The sequence below is a fragment of the Balaenoptera acutorostrata genome, chromosome 3 (assembly GCF_949987535.1).
Source record: "Balaenoptera acutorostrata chromosome 3, mBalAcu1.1, whole genome shotgun sequence".
In the NCBI taxonomy this organism is placed as follows: domain Eukaryota; kingdom Metazoa; phylum Chordata; class Mammalia; order Artiodactyla; family Balaenopteridae; genus Balaenoptera; species Balaenoptera acutorostrata.
This window is the reverse complement of record NC_080066.1, coordinates 71630158-71650204: the sequence shown is the minus strand read 5'-3', so window position 1 is coordinate 71650204 and position 20047 is coordinate 71630158. Positions and strand designations below refer to the sequence as shown.

Genomic DNA, 20047 nt, shown 5'->3' with positions numbered 1-20047 from the left:
TGTACTCTTTCTCAGTAAACTACTGAAAGTTGTGATTCACCATAACAAGGAAATAAACCAAGAAAGAAGTTACTGAAGCCAGAAAGCAGGGGATACAAATCCGGAGAGAGGTCAGTATAATTCCAAGATGATGGTGAATGACAGACTAGAAAGCAGTCAGTTCAGACTGGAACACAAAGATGGAAAGCTCCAGCAAGAACTTAAAAAAAAAAACAAAAAAACCCAACAAACGGATAGATTACTTAATATATTAGAAAAATTGAGAGATTTTAGATTTTTTACCTTCATAGAAGAGTTTGGAGATGAATTAATAATACACACAAAACAAGAAATATAGCAATTATTAACTTCAGGGAAAACAACAGTCCATACATAAAAGGAAATTTAACTACAATATATATATGGCCTACCTGTGATTATATACAGTGATAAAAATATTAACATTGAACAACCATCTGACCAACTACATTGGGAGAATTTTGGTGATGGTGGTAAATATGACATTAATAGATAATATATAAAACAATAAGCAGCAATAACAACACATTATTTGGAAATCTTAAGGAAAATGACTGATGAAATGGCTGAAAGAGAAAGTGCTTACCTTTGGGAACAGAAACTAGGGGTGGGAAATAGAACTACCATATGACCCAGCAATCCCACTCCTGGGCATATACCTGGAGAAAACCATAATTCAAAAAGATACATACACTCCAATGTTCATGCAGCACTATTTACAATAGCCAGGACATGGAAGCAACCTAAATGTCCATCAACAGAGGAATGGATAAAGAAGATGTGGTACATAGATACAATGGAGTATCACTCAGCCATAAAAAAAGAACAAAATAATTCCATTTGCAGCAACATGGATGGACCTAGAGATTGTCATTCTGAGTGAAGTAAGTCAGACTGAGGAAGACAAATATCCTATGATATCGCTTCTATGTGGAATCATAAAAAAGGGTACAATGAATTTATTTGAATGAATTTATTTACAAAACATAAGTAGAGGCACGGATGTAGAAAAAAAACTTATGGTTACCATGGGATGGGGGGGGAGGGATAAACTGGGAGACTGCAACTGACATATACACACTACTATATATAAAATAGATAACTAACAGGAACCTGCTGTATAGCACAGGGAACTCCACTCAATACTCTGTAATGGCCTATATGGGAAAGAATCTTAAAAAAAAAAAAAAAGAGTGGATATATGTATAACTGATTCACTTTGCTGCACACCTGAAACTAACACAACATTGTAAATCAACTATACACCAATAAAAATTTAAAAAAAAAAAAAAAAAGAAAGAAACTAGGGGTCGGGAAAAAATGTAACCTAAGCCTTGTAAAATCATTTGACTTTTTAAACTAGGCTATGTTTTACTTTTTAGAGATTTGGTAGCATATAAAAAATGTTGGGGCTTTCCTGGTGGCGCAGTGGTTGAGAATCTGCCTGCCAATGCAGGGGACACGGGTTCGAGCCCTGGTCTGGGAAGATCCCACATGCCACGGAGCAACTGGGCCCGTGAGCCACAATTACTGAGCCTGCGCGTCTGGAGCCTGTGCTCCGCAACAAGAGAGGCCGTGATGGTGAGGGGCCCGCGCACCGCGATGAGGAGTGGTCCCCACTTGCCACAACTAGAGAAAGCCCTCGCACAGAAACGAAGACCCAATACAGTCATAAATAAATAAATAAAAAGAACGTGAATTTCTTTAAAAAAAAAATGTTTATAAGATCTGGCTATGTGAAAAATTAGGAAGTATACTATAATTATGTAAAAACACTGAAAGTAAATGTAAAGTGGATATTAGGGTACTGGGCTTAGGGAGTTTTTCCTCCCTTTTATTTTCCACACTTCCTGTTACTTTACAAAACAACATTAGGAACATGTCAATGATAACTCAAAATCACTGGTATCCGTAGTAGGATATGGTATCCATGGACAACCCAAGAGCAAATGAGAAGCTCTATACACAAACATTTTTATGCAGATGAAATGGGGTTAATGTAATTATAAGGGCAGCAATGATAACGAAGTAGAAGAGATGGACTAGAATAAAAAGGTTATTCTGGTCCAACAAATACTCAAGGTCATTAGGAAAGGAAGCTGGAAACTACTCCGGTCTCCATAATGGAACATTATAAGAGAACTACTTGTCTGGGAGCACCAGGTGCTTTTAAATTTTTATTTATTTATCAGCTTCTCCCTGTCAGACCTGTGTCTTTGCTTGCATAGAAAAAAATCTGTGGACATGGACAACTACCCTAATTCTAAGTATAGTAAAGTCTACTAAAATATTACAATTGTGCTCTGTAAATTCAGTACCTTGGTAAAAGATATTTCCCCTAGCTTGTCTACCAATAGAATCTCATTTCAACATTACAAAAACAGCCATGTAATAAATCCTCCATTTAACAGTTGGGCATTTCTGTCTTTTGGAAAGCACAGTGACATCTGTCTCTATTGGGAGAAAAAAGAAATCCAACACCCATGGCAGGATAAAATTAAAATAATTTTCATATTCTCTTCATATTTTTTCACAAGACATTAAAATGCTCAGAAAACACTGCAGAGGAATGCTTGGGAAACCAAGAAAAACCTTACCAGGCTATTTGTTGCACAAAACTGCTTTTAGTTAAGCTGCATCCTATAGGAACAGATTGTAAGGATTTAAAATACAATCATATGAAGAACAAGAACACATGGTTCTTAAATTAGTCATAAATGAAACTCAAATAATTTTCATACATTGTTTTTCTTACTCCTATTCAGGATTACTCACTCCAGCTTTTTAAAAGTTGGTCAAATGTTTTCCGTTTGGATAGGCTAAGATCAAAAGAGGAATATATCCAATTTCTGTTCAATCTTAGTCATGGATTCTGCTCAATCCTAAGAACTTAATGCACATCTAATATTATTTACTTTTCATAGCTAAACTGCCAGAGGTAAGGGGATCTGTTCACTTAAAAAATTAAGCTCAGAGTCACTCAACTAAGGAATAACCCCACATGAATGTCTATCTTAAAAGTATTACTGATATTCAAAAACCGTTTACAGATTAAAAGTAAGCACTGACTTGCTGTGTTGAATGCACTTAAACTGTGGTATTAAAATATGAAAAGTAGTAACAGCACTGTGTAATTATTTATTTCAGAGAGTTCTGCTTAATAATACTAGGAATACAATTAACCTCTACTCTCACTATATATGAAGATTAAGATATATTTTATGACATCACAAATAAAATAAGATCATTTTTAACTATAAAAAAGATATATTTTGGATTTTGTTACATTTTGTTATTTTCTCTAATAAAACAGTTCTTTGAATTATAATAAAGCAAATACAAGTAACTATGTTTTAGTGAGTTAATTTTCAGTTTTGATTTTCTTAATAATCATCAAAATCTTTAAGTATAACATTAATCCATTATATATAAGTGGTATTTTGTTGAATCTAGACTTTGAATGGGTAAATAGCATTTTAGGAAAACAATCTGCCTAGAAACAATAATTACACATTTAATTGGATTGTTTCTTTTTTGAGACTTCTCAGAATTTATATTCTTTAAGCAATCACTCCAGTCACGCCTCGCATTTTGACTCTTATCAACTAAATAACAGGTGACCTATTTTCAGAAAATCCTAGACAATATAATATAGTAATTATCAGTAATAAAATATCCTCCTTAGAACGTGATACCCTAAGTACCTTGCCAAATTATGTCATGTATGTCTTACAATATTAATGAGTATTTTTTAAACCATGTGATAGTATTATATGAGTTCTTAGCTGAAACACAAACTTGTGAAAACAAGACACATAAAATGAGCAAAAAGTAAAACGGAACAATACAAGATTTCTCTCTTCTGCACTGTTAATTGGATTCTTCCAACTAATTCAGTATTCCTATATGGATTAATAAATCTATTGGCTAAAGCATGCTATTAGCAAAACCCTGTCACTAATTTGGTCCCTTATGATTCAGTTGACTTGGCACAAGGAACAACTGTTATCCAAATACATGCCACTGTTCACAATGGCAGCTCAGTGAGTACATACAGATGACCAGTGGAAGCCCAGCACGATAGAGGAAAAACCTTCAAGGTACATGCTGGTCAGAAACATCATTTTTATTTACAAAAACCAACACAATTATTCCCGTAAAAAGGGATTTAGAGAAATTATTCTTTAAAGCATACTCTTCTATTCATTGTACACCTTTTCTATTTAAAGCACAACTTTCTATTTATTTATTCTATTAATATTTAACTTTATAAGCAAGAAATAAGGCAAACTTAAAAATTTGATTAAAATACTGAAAACCAGGTTCTTAGTAAATGCTGCAATGAAGACAAAACTATCGAGGAGCTATAATATTAATTCTCAAAATAAACAAGATTTCAAAGCTTTATACAGGCAGAACTCAACTTACAAAAAGGCAGAGTTCTAAAAGTCTGTCTATAGGGACTTCCCTGGTGGTCGAGCAGTTAAGACTTTGTGCTCCCAATGCAGGGGGCCTGGGTTCAATCCCTGTTCAGGGAACTAGATCCCGCATGCTGCAACGAAGCTCCCGCACGTGGCAATGAAGATCCCGTGTGCCGCAACTAAGACCCAGTGCAGCCAGATAAATAAATAAGTAAATAAATAAATTTTTAAAAAATTATTTATTTATTTATTTTTGACTGCGTTGGGTCTTTGTTGCTGCACGTGGGCTTTCTCTAGTTGTGTCGAGCGGGGGCTATTCTTCATTGCAGTGCGCGGGCTTCTCATTGTGGTGACTTCTCTTGTTGCGGAGCACAGGTTCTAGGCACGCGGGCTTCAGTAGCTGTGGCTCGTGGGCTCAGTAGTTGTGGCTCCTGGGCCCTAGAGCACAGGCTCAGTAGTTGTGGCGCACGGGATTAGTTGCTCTGTGGCATGTGGGAACCCGTGTACCCTGCATTGGCAGGCGGATTCTTAACCACTGCACCACCAGGGAAGTCCAATAAATATTTTTTAAAAAATAAAAATTAAAAAAAAGTCTGTCTACAAATAGGTTATTCAAAATACAGAAAATGAATTTCCCCTCAAAACAATATCCTTTCTAGGGTGATAGAAACGTTCTATGTTTTGGAGTCATGGTTACACGGAAATCTATATTTGCCAAAACTTATCAAACTACACACTTCAAAGGTGCATTTATTGTTTGTATATTATACTACAATAAATTTGGACTTTAAAAAATGTCCTAAAAGGTGGTTAGACTATCAATCCACCAAAAAGAAATTTAATACATATTTCTAGCACAACACTGTAGCCATGCACCATCTGAACTACAGCTAATCACCACATATATCAGTGTTTCTGTGGGAAAATGAATTATGAGTTCTAAGCAAATACTGACATATATCTATCTTTTCCCTATTCTAAAGCATTTCAAGGACTAGGGTAGATATTTCTGGGCATCTTAGCTTGTTAACTCTCTATCAGCACCAGAAACAGTGTTTCTCCACATCAATCATCTCTCAGGTGTTCCAATTTGAAGGAAAATGTAAATTCCTCCACAAGGCTCTGAACTTGTTCCTGGTCTTCATATGTGTAAATCATTCAAAAGTTGAACATTTCTACATCATGCAGTAATAAAACCAAATTAACTACTAATCTATAAACTGTAATAAAAACCAGAAAAATATAAAAATCGTCATAAATTTTCCTACTTTATAGTTCATACAACACTACTCTGAACACTGTGAAAAATGCAGTTATAATGATCTCTCCTCACAATACTTTTAAAACGTACATAAGAAAACAACACAGAAAAAAAAAAAAAAAGAAAACAACACAGAAAGACTAAATGACTTGACTAAAGTCACAAGTAGGAACGCTGAGATCAAAGTTCTCCTGATTCCCAATGCAGTGTTTTTCCTTCTACATCTTGCATGATGAAAATCATTTTTATAAGACACATATGGCACTTATTAATTTGATCAATCCCTCCATATGTAACAATCTCCCATCTCCAACATCACTCCTCCTCCATGCATATGACTCCTTCACCCTAATTTGGCTTTGACAACTCCTTCCAGACCAACCCTCTGCCCCACCAGGCTGACATATCCCTCATCCAGATTAAACTATGATACCCCATTTGCTGGGCCTACCCAGTGGGGACACTGTCCTTGCCTTGCTTAGACTCTGACACTCTGTGCTGTCCTCATGTCTGCATGGACGCATCCTGTTTAGGTTCTGACCCCTGGGAATAGTCTGTCCTCCAGCATGGACACTCTCTTTATCCTGCTCGTCCTCTGGTCCCCCATGCTAGGCCACCCCCTGCATGGATAGATGCTCTCCTCACCTGGCTTGGGCTCCAACACCCCATGCTAGGCTGCTCCTCCTTCTTCACCCATTCAGGTTTTGACACCCCTCTTTGAGCCACTGTTTCCCAAGCTCCTCTCTATCCACCATGGATACCCACTTTGCTCTATCCCACTAATGATAGCGGACTACAGGGGCAGGAAAGGTTTCACACATGAATTTAATATACTAGAATTAATTCACTTAATTTATGCTACAAATGCACTCCCAAATTGTAGAAATATTCAGGTGAAATGTTATGTTCTACACCTACTCTCAGCATGTGACAATCCACCTTAGACCAAAAGGAGAGGTGAAAATTAAGGATGATCAAGTTAGAGGTCCATAGGCTTGGACAAAGTTCCCATAGTCTGTAAGTGGACAGGCAGTGTTACAGACCTGGTTGCTAAAATAAAACTCATAATTTGGTAAAATCCTGCAAAGTACTCTTAAGAGGTTGTGGTCTATAACATCTAGTAGGCCACCAAAACTTTCATAATAAAGGGTCAGTGATGAAATGGAATTAATTTAAATTTTGTTAAAAGTTGGTTAAGTTATAAATAGAAACTGTAACTCATAACATTTATAATAGTCACACAAAATAAGTTACGGCACTGTAGACATACTATTACTTACTTTATCTACACAATCATCAAAAAACGCCAGGCTTGCATCTTTATCACTGACAAAAGAACATTCCTCAATGAAGCGAATAAACATTTGTGTTTTGGTCATCATGTTATAGAATTTCTGATGTGACCGGTCCCGGCTTCTTAAGAAAGCTGTTCAACATAAATTTGTAATGTTAGCATATATAATATCATTTATAGATTCAGAGAATTTTTGAGCTAGAAGGAACTAGATCAACCATGTCATATATACCCCCCACACCCTACTATTTTGCAGAAAAAGAAACTAAGACCCCTGAAGGGGAAGTAACCTGACCAAGATAGCAATAGGAAAGGAACTTGAACCCAGATCTTTCAAATCCCCCAACCCAGGGGCTCCTCTGCTTGCCCAACACCACCAGGCTGCCCTGAAAGCTAAAAGCATCAATATCTTAACGCATCTGTGACACAACAGAGTGCAGTGGTACATGGTTAGGAAGCTCTGTACTTTTCAAATAGTCTCTTCTGCATATTTTGCTAATGGGATTATATCTAATGTGCCTGAGAAATAACCAGTCCTATGGAAATGGATTACCAACTGAGCTGATACTCACATACTCCTGAAATAGATAAGTATATTTTGATAAATATGAGCTACTAACCCAGAAAGCAATCATCATAAGGTTAAGCTCAATAATATGAAAGCTGTAGTACTATGCAATCACTCACCTTGTAGGGCAAAAAGAGAGGCTGCATCTGTGGCTGTCTCAGATGGGGCTTGTGTTATTGGTCTTAAATATGATCTATAACCTTTTAAAATAGAGGCCATGAAACATAAAAATGCCTCTTGGATTTCCAAATCTATCATGTGCAACCTCTTTCCAGAATTAAAATCATAATCATTCATTGCTAAGTCCATTAGTCCATCGTCTCTTGGTCTCTGCTGCACTGTGAAGAAATACAGTGTTAATGTTTTCCCCAGAACTGTCAAAATTAATGTTCATAATGGTATCAATTATAAATCCATTGCATATGTAATTCAAGTCATTATGCTGCATACCTTAAACTTGTACAGTCCTGTATGTCAATTATATCTCAATAAAATTGAAAGAAAAATAATAAATGTGTTGTGTTTTCAAAAGGGCTCACGCTCCTTCAACCCTTTATTTACATAACTCCTTAATATATAACCCTAGCAAAACTTGAATTTGGTCTGAGGATAAGGATGGTAGTAATGGTCAATGTTAACTTCCTGATTTTCATGGTTATAGCATACTGCAGTGATACAGAATGTACTTATTGGTAGGAAATACACTTCATTTGGAGATGATGGGGACATCTATTCTCAAAAGGTCACAGAAACAAAGTTTGTGATTGCCTCAAAATTTTAAAACTTCTTAAAATATGAGGAACAATAAATCATCTTAGGGAGGTTTTTTTGGAGTTCTTATTGTTTAAAAAAGTAAAAGTTCGTGGGCACTGGAATGGAAGGCCTAGGTTTTAATCCTAGCTTCATCCTTATTAACTGTATGATCTCTGACAAGCTACCTCCCTCAAACTTAGTATCTTCACAGTTGTAAAGACAAAAGAATGTATGTGAAAGTGCTCTGAAGCTGTAAAGTGATATATAATCCTGAATAACAATATCAGTATTGTTTAAACCTGTAATTTTAAGCTGTAAGATTCTACCCTTCAGTAGAGCCAGATGGGTTATTTCACTTATTTTAATAATACTTAGGGCTTCCCTGGTGGCGCAGTGGTTGAGAATCTGCCTGCTAATGCAGGAGACACGGGTTCGAGCCCTGGTCTGGGAAGATCCCACATGCCACGGAGCAGCTGGGCCCGTGGGCCACAACTGCTGAGCCTGCGCGTCTGGAGCCTGTGCCCCGCAACGGGAGGGGCCGCGATAGTGAAAGGCCCGCGCACCGCGATGAAGAGCGGTCCCTGCACCGCGATGAAGAGTGGCCCCCACTTGCCGTAACTAGAGAAAGCCCTCGCACGAACTGAAGACCCAACACAGCCAAAAATAAAGAAATAAATAAATAAAGTAGCTATAAAATTAAAAAAAAAAAAAAAAATAATAATAATAATACTTAAATACTGCTACAAAAGCTGCTGGACTTCTCAGTTATTCAAAAGAAGCACATGAATTTTTAGAAAGCAATTAACTAAGTAGCTTAAATAAAATTCCATACATAATTTATTTGTTCCATAGTATAAAATTTGTTCCATTTGATGTCATTTTTTCATATCCCAATACTTATGAGCCACTTCTGAATTATCTACTTGTTATAAGGTTTACTTTGTAAACACTGTCTTTTTCCATGTCTCTTTCCAACTATTCTATAGGCACCCTTGAACCCTTGAGGATGTAGGCCACCTCCCATGTTTATATTTCACCTAATACATAAATGAGAACCTCAACTATTGCTGCACCATTACTGACCATTTTTTATACAATAAGTATTAAATTATGAACCCTGAATGGACTGTTGGTATAAAATACCAAGAGGATTAGATAAATGAAGGCTTAATTCCTCTTATTGGTAATTCTGGATCACTATCAAGATACTCTTATTGTAAGCTTTGAACTGAAATTCTCCATATCCTAATCAATTTTCACTTTAATTAATTTCCGAATGCTTCTGGCAAGCTTCTATTTTCAAATTATTTGAGGTAAGCACAGCATTAAGATCTACTGAAGGTGAAAAGCACATGACCTTGCTCTCAACCCACAAAAATCATCAGCATTTTCTAATATAATTTAAACCATCTGTCTTAGATTTTCAAAACTAACTTTCTATTCTATGTATAAAGAAAATACACAAGTAGAAACCAGTATTTTTTCCATAGTATTTGAAAATAATCACCTTAATCTCTTTTTGAATTTTATTATGATGTAAAATACTAACTTTGTAAATCTCCCACTCAGCTTCTAAAAAATTTTGCTTTAATGCTCATTTGCCTTTAAGATTGTAAAAGCACTTTCCTTTAGGTAAACACCATCCTTTTACACGTAAGGCAAAGTTGCTGGAGTCCTTTCTTCAGATTAAATTACTTACTTTAATTAAATTATACACTTACATTTTGCCAACTGCTGGTGCAAATTATTCAGTGTGTTCATCAGATTTTTACATGGTTTCTTTGGAAGTACCTTCCAGGCTACATTTTTCTTGTCACCAGTTCTGAGATTAAATGACAACAATAATATATTTGTTAGATTAACTTGGGGTGGGGCAGGGGTGGGTATATATCTGTTATTTATAAAAAGGGGAAAAGAGAAAACACATTGAACAAAAATAAAATATACAAAATATTCTACTTAACAGAAGAAAAATACTACAGGGGTAAATTGGAGTGTTTAATACTTAAAAATTAATTTATATGAGAGTAGAACCCTGTATTAAATATAGCTCAAAACTTTACACTTATGTTTATACTGAGTCAATTCCACTTGCTTTGGAATCATGCAAATCACTACAAAACTTAATGTGGTGGTCATTACTCTTAATCTTATCTAAGAGTCTCTAGACACCTAAACATTGGGAAAATCCTACTATTAGGAGATTTCTTCTTATATACTCTAAGACAAAGCACTGTAGAAAACTTTCAATGAACTTATGATCCATAAAGCTTATCAAAATACTTCGGTATATCCAAATATTTAGTTTCCTAAAAATATAAGTAAAATTTAGATTGTTTCTTTCAGAAAAGAAATAATCTATAATATTAGATTATTTGGGCTTCCCTGGTGGCACAGTGGTTAAGAATCCGCCTGCCAATGCAGGGGACACAGGTTCGAGTCCTGGTCTGGGAAGATCCCACATGCCGCGGAGCAACTAAGCCCATGCGCCACAACTACTGAAGCCCATGTGCCACAACTACCGAAGCCCGCACATCACAACTACTGAAGCCCGTGCGCCTAGAGCCCGTGCTCCACAACAAGAGAAGCCACTGCAATGAGAAGCCCACGCACTGCAATGAAGAGTAGCCCCCGCTCACTGCAACTAGAGAAAGCCCGTGTGCAGCAACGAAGACCCAACACAGCCAAAAATAATAAATTAATTAATTAAAAAAATTAGATTATTTGAATAAAGTATAACACTCCAAAATACTTTTATAACTATAAAAGAGGACATCAGCTTGACAGTGATATCTTTGTTTCTAGATGAACTCCTATAATCTCCGTTATACAACCTTTACAACACAGTTAATCCTTTTTTTTAAAAAATTTATTTTATTTATTTTTATTTTTGGCTGCGTTGGGTCTTTGTTGCCGTGTGTGGGCTTTCTCTAGTTGAGGCGAGTGGGGGCCACTCTTTGTTGCGGTGCACGGGCCTCTCACCATGATGGCTCCTCTTGTTGCGGAGCACGGGCTCTAGGCACATGGGCTTCAGTAGTTGAGGCACGCAGGCTCAGTAGTTGTGGCTCGCGGGCTCTAGAGTGCAGGCTCAGTAGTCATGGCACACGGGTTTAGTTGCTCCGCGGCATGTAGGATCTTCCTGGACCAGGGCTTGAACCCTTGTCCCCTGCATTGGCAGGCGGATTCTTAACCACTGTGCCACCAGGGAAGCCCATGATCTTTAAACTATATATGGAGTAGGAGAAGAAAAGAGCATGGTGATAAAACATGATAAAGCTTTCAGACTTAACTATAGCTTTGTTGATTCCACTCTCTATTTATTAAATCTTTTTTCTATTTCAAAAGCAATAAATACTCATTTTAGGAAACTTGAAAAATGCAGAGAAAAAGGAGAAGAAAAGTAAATCACTTATGTTCTAACCACCAAAGACATCATAGCACCGGTGTGAAATGGAATTGAACTTTTTTTTTTTTTTTTTTTTTAATTTATTTATTTATTTATTTTTGGCTGTGTCGGGTCTTCGTTTCTGTGCGAGGGCTTTCTCTAGTTGCAGCAAGTGGGGGCCCCTCTTCATCGCGGTGCGCGGGCCTCTCATTGTCGTGGCCTCTCTTGTTGCGGAGCACAGGCTCCAGACGCGCAGGCTCAATAGTTGTGGCGCACAGGCTTAGTTGCTCCGCGGCATGTGGGATCTTCCCAGACCAGGGCTCGAACCCATGTCCCCTGCATTGGCAGGCAGACTCTCAACCACTGCGCCACCAGGGAAGCCCGGAATTGAACTTTTTTTTTTAATGTTCCCTAAACTTCCCACAGAACAAAAAGGGCAAATATCACTTTGAAAGAAAAAAGAGTGGATGGGAAAGCTTAAGCTGACAAAGAAGAACAGTCTTGGAATCTACCCTATCTTTCCACAACGATAATAAAATACAGATAGGGCAGGGTCAAACTGCAGATGTCCTGCTGTGAGATTTTATTTCATCTATAATGTGACCAGGACTATGGAACCCTGTATTAAAGTGAGAACACAATGTAAAAACACTTTTGACATTATTTTCTTGCTAAAACTTTAAAACACAGCACTCCTACTGTGCCTTAGCATTCACTGTGTGTGTGCCTGCCTTGCTAACTAGATTATTAGCAACTTAAGAGAAAGGAGTGTATCTGGTTTGTCTTTTTATTCCCAGTGCCTAGCAAAAAAAAAAAAAAAAAAGGCACTCAAGAGATGTCTGTAGCATAAGTGAATGAACAGTATTTTGGTATCATTTCATCAAATTACTATTATTTACTCACATAATTTCCTCCTCTTGCCCTTGATATCATCACTGTAAAACTTGGCTCGGGAGAAGAGTTTTATTGAGGGACTTCCCTGGTGACGCAGTGGTTAAGAATCCACCTGCCAATGCAGGGGACATGGGTTCGAGCCCTGGTCCGGGAAGATTCCACATGCCGCAGAGCAACTAAACCCATGTGCCACGACTACTGAGCCTGCGCTCTAGAGCCCGTGAGCCACAACTACTGAGCCCACATGCCACAACTACTGAGCCCAAGCACCTAGAGCCCGTGCTCTGCAACAAGAGAAGTCACCGCAATGAGAAGCCCGTGCACCGCAACAAAGAGTGGCCCCTGCTTGCTGCAACTAGAGAATGCCTGCACGCAGCAATGAAGACCCAAGGCAGACAAAAATAATTTAAAAAAAAAAAAAAAAGGAATTTTATCTAATACCTGAGTTCGGATCTATGACAGCCTTCTGCATTTTTATTCATAGTAAGTTCCATTTACAGGATTACTATTGCATAAGTAGTTAGCCAGTAATTAGTGGCAGAAGTAATAGTTATGGAGTCAGACAATGATAGTTTCAAAATCAGTTCTGGCAGTTTTAAGTTATGTGCCTTTTTATAAATTACTTAAAAATCTAAGCTTTGGATTTCTTATCTGTCTGTCAGACTGGTTGGTAAAAACTACCTCACAAAATACAGAGAATAATATGAGATACCTTAGGCTATGCATACAGCTTTATGCCTAGTACATATGAGATATTAATTTCCCTTTCTTCAGAAATTTCTTGACATTCATAATATATTCCTTATTATATGTATTTATGAGTCAGAGAAGGGAAAAGGAAACCACAAATTTCATACTCAGATTTTTCTTTCAAGTTTCAGGTTGAGGCTCCAGAAATTCAGGATGAAGGAAAGTAGAAAGCTATTAATTCACTAGTTTAGTCCTCCAATAGGTTTGGAAAGGCCATAAAACCAAGAAGGAAGACCACTGATGAGTGCAAACAAGTCATGTTTCTTTGATTCTTTAACTCATTAGTGATCAAAACAAAGTTAAAATAATAAGAAAAAACTTCTTTTAACAAATTGAGGAAAAGTATAAAAGTATAAAAAGAGAGAAAATGTATATACTTATTTGCCACCCTGAATTTCAATTTTTAAAAACATTATGTCATGTAACATTAACAACTGGCCAAAAAAAAAGAGATACTACTTTAATATTTGAAGAATTAAACATTTCTGGTAAAGTATGAAATGTTCATGGTAAAGAATCTTTGACGCTATTTATCCCATATATAAAATGGCTTTAATGCACAAAGTACATCCCATATTTTCTTGGTTAGGCTTTTGAAAGCATACATGCCTTATAAAAGAAAATTATTTTTTGCTAAACTTTTCTAATGGTTTAGGCAGTTGAGGTTTTGACATATAACAATACTAGAATTATTAATGTAAGATTTCAGAATTAAATCAAAAGGCGTTAATATGAAACATGCTTATTTAAAAATGGAGAAAAACCTATCTCACAACTACGTACTTAAATTGTAAAAGGTATACTAGCTTTTAGGCTTTACTAATAGGGTAACTTGCAGTTATTTTAAGTATGTCCTGTGGATGCAATGTGGTATTGCATCAATTTCCTCTTCCCTGAAGAGCTTAAGTATGATTAAACTGAAAATAAACAGTACAAGAGAAAACACTGAATTATAAAAAAGCTGTAAGTATACAGTTCCAGTAGCTTAGCTACAACTTAAATATTTTTCCAATAGAGAGAAAATTATAAAATCCTTACATTTCTTACATAAATTTCTAAGTAAGCGTAAGATTATAATATTTCTCAAATATTGAAAGAGCTGAGGATTAAAACCTTCTCTAATACACTAAACCTATCCCATCAAAGTATAGTAAGAACTGATTCAAAGATGGTAAAAACCCCAAATATAAAAACAACATAGCTCAAAAGAATTCTAGTTATCATTCACAAAATATACATTTACATACATACACTACAAAGTTGTAAATTACTGGAAGTAGAATCATTAAAACGAACTTACTGAGAAATTGTGTTGGTATCTAGGTCAACACAACTGACATCTGGTGGAGGGTCATAGAGATCAAAGTATCTTGAATCAATTCCTACTATGAATGGACATGGTGCACTCAAGACATCTGCTAAAGCCAGTGGGCAGAGAGGAACGTAGGGGCATGGCCAGTGGAAAGGGAAAATCATCTTGGATAAATAAAAGAAAAGGGAATATTTAGCTGTTTGACATTGAAGCATAATTCATCAGCACACACAAAAAACTGTCTTTCAAATATTTATACCGAAAGTAGTATAATGCTTGTTAAATAATTACAACTAGTGTTAGTGGCCAGAAAATTGAAATTCATTACACTCTGAATTTTAGTTAAGCATTAAAACAGCTTTAAATTATATGAATAATTAGGTTTAAAATGAAACTGACTGCCAATAAGAAACTGTGATACTCACAGACACTAATGCTTCTGTCACACTAGTAAGCACTGAAGGCCGTAAGGAATGAATAAGAATCTTATGTTCTGTTACTGCAAACACCAGTAGTGTCACAGCATTTTCAGGGCCCAAATTCTGAAGTAATGTTGAAAACTTGCCACCACTATAAATCCAAACAAAAATATATAATTAAAAAAACAGAGATCAAACACCTCATTATCCAAGATAATTTTTAAAAGTTCATGATTAGGGTAGGATTATAGTTCATATTACATATTTAACTTTGAACATGACTGTTGCTCTTGTGTAGGGAAAACACTGCATCAGAAACACACTATGAAAATAATGAAGTTTTATGAGGTTCTGAAATCATTCGATTCTTCTGCGTTGTAGTAAATATGGAAAATGAAAAGTCATCTGCTTCATTTTATATAAAAAGATGTGCCATGTAGATAATGTTCCAATAAAGAATTCAATGTATAAGAGGGGAGCTTTGGTTGAAAGCAAATCGTTTAATGCAAGTTTTTTTTCTTTTTTTTTTTTAACATGGCTCATCTTCCTCTGTAATTATCAGAAAACGTACGTGATTTACAGGCCCAACTTCCTTAAGGTAAATACATACCTCAAAATTTGGATTTAGAAATAGCTAGATTATCTTTACTACTGTAATGATAATATTAATTAAGAGCCACTACGTGATGATACACACATACAAAGCAAATTAATAATCAAAACTTAGACATTGTACATGGTTAACAAAATACTGCATTAACAAAGTAAATGACTCTGGGCTTCCCTGGTGGCGCAGTGGTTAAGAATCCGCCTGCCAATGCAGGGGACACGGGTTTGGGCCCTGCTCTGGGAAGATCCCACATGCTGTGGAGCAACTAAGCCCGTGCGCCACAACTACTGAGCCTGCACTCTAGAGCCCGCAAGCCACAACTACTGAGCCCGAATGCCACAACTACTGAAGCCTGCTCGCCCAGAGCCCGTGCTCTGCAACAAGAGAAGCCGCCCAATGAGAAGCCCGCGCACCGCAATGAAGAGTAGCCCCCGCTCGCTGCAACTAGAGAAAAGCCCGCGCGCAGCAACAAAGACCGAACGCAGCCAAACATAAAAAAATAAATAAATTTTTAAAAAAATTTAAAAAAAAAAGTAAATGATTCAGTAAGCTAACCAGTATTTCATCTTTATAATGTTAAATAATTGGCTTCACTGAATTAACTTTTTAAAAATAAACCAAAACTAATAGTCTCTTGGAGAAATGAACACATATGCCCACAAAAAACGTGTGCATGTTCATAGCAGCATTATTTATAGTAGCCCAAAAGTAGAAACAACCCAAATGTCTGTCAACTGATAAATGGACAAGTAAAATGTGGTATATCCATACACTGAAATATTTGTTGGAAATAAAAAGGAATGAAGAACTGATACATGCTATAATGTGGATAAACATTAGAAACATGCTAAGTGAAAGAAGCCAAACACAAAAGGCCACTTTTTATATGATTCCATTTATATGAAATGTCCAGGACAGGCAAATCTGAAGCGAAAGAAGTAGATCAGCAGTTGCCTAGGGCTGGCAAGGGGGCGTGTGTGTGTTTGTATATATAGGGATGGGAGGAGTAAGGGTGGGTAACTGCTAAAGGGTACAGGGTTTTTTTGGAGCTATGAAAATGTTCTAAAATTGATTATAGTGATAGTTGCAGAACTCTGTGAATGTAATCATTAAATTGTACAATTTAACTGGGTGAATTGTATGGTATGTGAATTATATATCAATAAAGCCATTACCAAAAAATAAAAAAAGGCTCTTGGGTAATGTAGAATTGTTTTAAAGTAGTCTCAGTCAGTATTTCTAATTTATTCTCAGCTCAAACAAAGGTTAAGAAAACACTGGTCACTCTGGGCCAAGACCTGGTGATGAAATAGTCTGCAATTCTTACAAAATTAATGTCAAAGATGGCAGCTGGTCTCCCTTAGGTATGTGCTACAAAATAACTTAATTATATTGTAACTATTTCCCTGCTAGAAAAATTACACAGCTAATTAAATTTCAAGAAATGATACTTTAGAAAAAACATATTTCATAATCTCTCTGAACTTTTAAGGTGATGAAATACATTATTCTATTCCATGGACTAGTATTTATAAGTAACTTTTTATTTGGGGGTTAAATTTAAAATTAATTGCATTTGAATGTTCTTCAGAGGATATTTAAAGCTAAAAAAATTGTTTTCATAATCTACAGACATATATACGTATTTATGTAGTTGTATGTACTTAATCATAATAAATGGATACACAAAATACCAAACACTATTGTAAAAGTTTTTCTGTGTTCTTTAAGACCTTTAACATCACTGTTAAGTAAAAGAAATTTAGGTAAGAAACAATTAAATGAGAAGTATTTCCATCAACATTTGCAATTTTCCCTAGGAAAGAGAGTAAATACTTGAATGTTACTTTAGCTCACACTACATTTAGAGAAACACAAATGAAGTTTTACTTGCCTTAGCGGAAGAGGTGAAGAAACAGGCTGACTGAGAATCAGATTATCATGTGGTGATAACTGAAAATAGATTAAAAATAAAGTATTTGAAATATAAGGATGAACTTTAAAACACCATCTTCCAGAAAAAAACATATATATATAGACGATGCCCATAAAGTTTCAATATCCCCATTCACCAGTATAGGAACCATCTATATCACTTACTAAGATCCTGAAAAATATGTCCTGATGACTGACCTCTTCTAACTACTAACTCTTCTTACTCTAAATCCTATCTCTTTTCTTCTGTTTCTCAACATTTCCCTGATGCCATTTAACAAATCTGTATCAAAAGACTAAATTATTCATTTAATACGGTAAAACCAGAGTTAGCAAACCTATGGCCTCAAGGCAAATCCACAGGCCACCTGCTTTTATAAATAAAGTCTTATTTAAAAAAAGCCATGCACATTTGTTTACGTGTTACCTATAGCTGCTTTTGTGCAATGAAAGCAGAGCTGAGTAGTTTCCAGAGAGACAGTATGGCCTTTACTGTAAAGACTGAAACACTGTTTCAGCCTCAACATAAAAAACTTGCCAACTTCTGCTATAAAACATATCTTTTATGTGTATTCAAACTGATTGCGCTATATGTATTCTGGCACTAAATACCAAGAAGTAACTTGGGATGATATGTAGATATGCAGACTATTTATAAAGCTTATCAAAATGATATTTTTCTAGACATTTTATCTGTATCAATATATTAATGCAATTAATTTAATCTACATTTAAAATTTTATGCAGATTTATACAAATTTGCAAATATCTATTTATAAATGATTTCTCATTTTGAATGATACTCCATTAAGGGCTGTGATAAATACAAGGCACAAATAGTGATAATACATGAAATATTTTCTCAAAATCACTTCAAAAATCGTGATTAAATAGATTCAAAAGACAACTTACATATAAAGAGCATAGACAAAAAAGAAATGTAAACAAAAGACGAAAGATAAAGTCAACAGGGAAAAGAGATGGGGAAAATAATTTATGTTCACTTTAAACTTCCTCCTCTCACAAAGATATGAGCAATTCTTCCTGCAATATATGAAAACACACAGCTTTTTCTTTTATCTCTTCTAATACATTTAACTTAGGGAATAAGTGCCAAAGGCACAAATGTTCAAATACCAAGAATAAATTTAGGGAAAGCAGTCCCTTTTTACGTGTTCAAAACGCCTACTGCTGTCTACTTCTTTAACTCTGCAACGTTTTATCTAAGAGGAAACACTAGATGTCTGTCTGGGAGGCAGTTAATAAAACCATAAGGGTCCAAACTCCAACGTAAAACAGTATCTGGTTCTCTTTTGATTTCATTTGATTTTTTTACCCATATAAAATTGTTATTCTTATGGTACATTTTGACAGAGTCAATAATTATTTAACAGAGCACTTACGTCATGAAAATCTTACCTGAACTAAAATCCGTGGTCTCTGAGGAGATGGAAAAGGAACTTTATGCATAAAATGAGAAATATGCCTTAAAAACAAACAAACAAACACCTGATTGATTCCAAAGTGAATATCTTATGCTATAAAGGTCAACATGTCACCACAAGTCCAGGTTGAGTCAAAAGCTCTGTGTACCTATAATTTCAAAATCCCTGCTACTACAAAAGCAAGTGAACAAACAACAACCAAAAATCGTTTGTCCCAGGAAAGTTCCTTCTATCTAAACCCACCCAAAAACTTTTCATATTAATACTTTCTCACATTCAATAACGTTTGTGTTATTAATGTCTGCAAAGCCACTGTAACTTCTACCTCTCCCTAAGAAGATAACAAACAACGTAACAGAGATGTGGACATTACCAAAGAAGCTAATTCTCGCATATACTTTTTAGTCAATTGCTCATATTTTTCAAATGAAGCAACCACTGAGTACTCCAGAAAAATGAAAGAGTTTAACTGTTTCTAAAACATGAACAATATACTTCCTATTAACAATAGGTTAAAAATTCTATTACTGATTTTATGGGTTTTTTCCCCAGAAGAGAACAAATAAAAAGCTAGATTGATGGGTTTTGTTTTGAATACCATGGAAAAGAAAAAAGGCAACAATAGTGAACAATCCTTTTTTAAGGAATGAGCTATTTTATTTCTCTATTACTTTTAAACTATTTCCAAATCATCTTGGTTTCAGAACTGAGATAATTTCAACTGGATACAAAACATCAGAAGAGAAAATTATTAATTTTTTACAAACATGTTTTGACTGCCTGCTATATATAAGATACTGCCAGACATGTTGGGAATTATTTTTTTAAAAGCCATATACTACCAGTTTCTACTACTAAGGTACTCACAGTCTAAGAACAAAAAGATAAGGGGAATGAGTTCCAGAGGACACACATCTGCTTGCATTATGTGAAGTAGTTAGAATAGCAGAAAACAAAGTGTGATCCATGAATACCTAAAGAT

The 20047-nt window shown here is 35.6% G+C and overlaps 1 protein-coding gene across 7 annotated transcripts in view; it reads right to left on the bottom strand.

Annotated features, from left to right (window-relative positions):
• DENND4A (DENN domain containing 4A) overlaps nucleotides 1–20047 on the bottom strand; it is a 132333-nt gene that overhangs the window by 49683 nt on the left and 62603 nt on the right. For all 7 annotated transcript variants that reach the window (XM_057543210.1, XM_057543208.1, XM_057543212.1 and 4 more), the window contains exons 8-14: nucleotides 19040–19106; nucleotides 17580–17638; nucleotides 15082–15226; nucleotides 14645–14820; nucleotides 10037–10137; nucleotides 7682–7900; nucleotides 6981–7126 (exon numbers count right to left, since the gene is read on the bottom strand). In XM_057543210.1, coding sequence (XP_057399193.1) covers nucleotides 6981–7126; nucleotides 7682–7900; nucleotides 10037–10137; nucleotides 14645–14820; nucleotides 15082–15226; nucleotides 17580–17638; nucleotides 19040–19106 — 913 coding nt within the window. The remainder of the gene's footprint in view (nucleotides 1–6980; nucleotides 7127–7681; nucleotides 7901–10036; nucleotides 10138–14644; nucleotides 14821–15081; nucleotides 15227–17579; nucleotides 17639–19039; nucleotides 19107–20047) is intronic.